The 2054-nt window shown below is 53.5% G+C and overlaps 1 protein-coding gene across 1 annotated transcript; it reads left to right on the forward strand.

Moving 5' to 3' along the window:
* Positions 1 to 1372: 1372 nt before the first annotated feature.
* Positions 1373 to 2033, forward strand: PPTG_18804 (hypothetical protein; the record flags this gene model as incomplete). Its single annotated transcript, XM_008916900.1, has 2 exons — positions 1373 to 1929; positions 2015 to 2033. The coding sequence occupies 2 exons, from the start codon at positions 1373 to 1375 to the stop codon at positions 2031 to 2033; spliced, it is 576 nt and encodes a 191-aa protein (XP_008915148.1).
* Positions 2034 to 2054: the final 21 nt, after the last annotated feature.

A 2054-nucleotide genomic window follows, 5' to 3' on the forward strand; every position in this document is an offset into this window, starting at 1 on the left:
TTCATCAATTGTAGTCTACAATTTGCACACCCGTCAATAAACCGCCCCTTCCTGGAAGCCACACGGACTGCAATCTCGTGGCTGTCCAAGCGGCTTCGCTTGTCAATAGTGCATGCACCGCTACTGGTCTTGTCTCTTTTCACAACATCCGAACGGTCTAACCCATTTGTGCCGAATCTCATCTCGACAACGAGCAACGATAGCACATATCCACTACTAAGTATGTGGCTGTCAAGATTGCATGTACACGACAACAACAACTGAAAATCGCTCGCATTGAACGCCATGTATATCTTACATCGTATACTCAACGGCCGCCTTACTGAACACAGTGCAGGGTCCCATTTCATGTGGAGATTCGTCATCCGTTTACAGGAAACGCTATCCAGCAAACACTTTAAGCAAAAATAACCGCAATCCAGTGATGCCGTCAAGTTTACCCTCGCCCCCGTATGAATAACGCCACGGGAAAACACATCACTCACTGCGATCAAAATTGCAGCGCCAGCTTGCGCGAAAAGAAATTATATGATCCTTGAAGATGTGCAGTCTGGCGCGGCGGTTTACACTTCGAAAAGATGTAGCGTTCGACGAACCAATTAGACTTTGGTTTGCCAGGGCGGGCGGACGCCTGGCCAGACAGTTGGATGGTATTTTAATATTAGGGAACGTTACGATTGTTAACAAACCCTTCGTTGTAGAGTGTAGTCCAAAACAATATCCAACCAGGGTTACAACGTGCAACATTGTACAGGAAATCTTCTACTTCTTGAGGTTTTATTCTCCAGATTCCAAATGCGGACCGCAAAATGCGGTGTGCTCTACAACCACCAAATGGCGGAATTGCTAGTCGCACCTGGCCTTAGCGAATTGGAACGGCGTCCCCAACGAGCAGCAAAAGGACACATCCAAAATGTCAACTTGTCAACACAAGTCACAGCGGTCCACAGCCTTTTACAGACAGGAGCAAGCGTCACGGATTTGACCAGCGATTGACAGAGACGTCCGGCTCACTCGCCGTCGGTAGCCGTGTTCAACACGCCAACCCCAACAGCAGCACGGCTTGCCGGAAAGCAACTGGTGCACACTCGAAATTCCCGATCTTTTCTTTCGTGGTGCGAATAGTGTAAAGTGCTTAAACCACCGCATCGTGGCCTGTTGCTAGAACACAGCATGTATATCACGACCGGTGCGACTCTCTGATGGTCGAACACCTCGGTGTGCAACGACTAATCAGTCAACTAACCAGTCAACGAACCAGTCAACTAAAACGCTTGATCGGTGCCACCAGTAGCTGCTCATTAATCAATCTGCCTGGTCAAGCGCATCCACCAACACGCCAACCAACATCACCACACCGACACAACTTACCATGGTCAAGTCCTTTGCTTCCTTCGCCACGTCCGCCGCCATCCTCACCGCTGTCGCCACCGCCGCGTCCGTACCCGACGGCACGTGGCCAACCAGCACGGGCACCGTGCAGTACGCGACGGCCCACATTGTCAAGGCCGGTGAGGTGTTCGACGGCAAGATGCAGACGTTCGAGCGCTCCGACGTCTCGTGCGAGGGCCAGACCGAGAGCGGATCAGACACCGCGGTGTTCAAGGTGGAGGCCGGTGGCACCCTCAAGAACGTCATTATCGGCAAGAACCAAATGGAGGGCGTCCACTGCGACAACCACGACTGCACCATCGAGAACGTGTGGTGGGACGATGTGTGCGAGGACGCCCTGAGTATCAAGGGCGGAACCGCCTCCAGTGTGTCGACTGTCACGGGTGGCGGTGCTCGCTCGGCCGACGACAAGGTGATCCAGCACAATGGCTTAGGCACCGTCAACATCGACGGCTTCTACGGCGAGGACATCAGCAAGCTCTACCGGTCGTGCGGCACGTGCGGCGACAAGGCGAAGAAGGTGTCCGTTTCGAACGTGTACGTCGTGAACCCGGGCAACGCCATCGTGACGGTGAACAAGAACTGGGGCGACGAGGCCACGCTGAGCAACATCTGGGTCAAGTCCAGCGGGGACAAGGTGAAGATCTGCCAGTGGTCGCAGG

This window comes from Phytophthora parasitica (genome assembly GCF_000247585.1).
Source record: "Phytophthora parasitica INRA-310 unplaced genomic scaffold supercont2.91, whole genome shotgun sequence".
Classification (NCBI taxonomy): domain Eukaryota; phylum Oomycota; class Peronosporomycetes; order Peronosporales; family Peronosporaceae; genus Phytophthora; species Phytophthora nicotianae.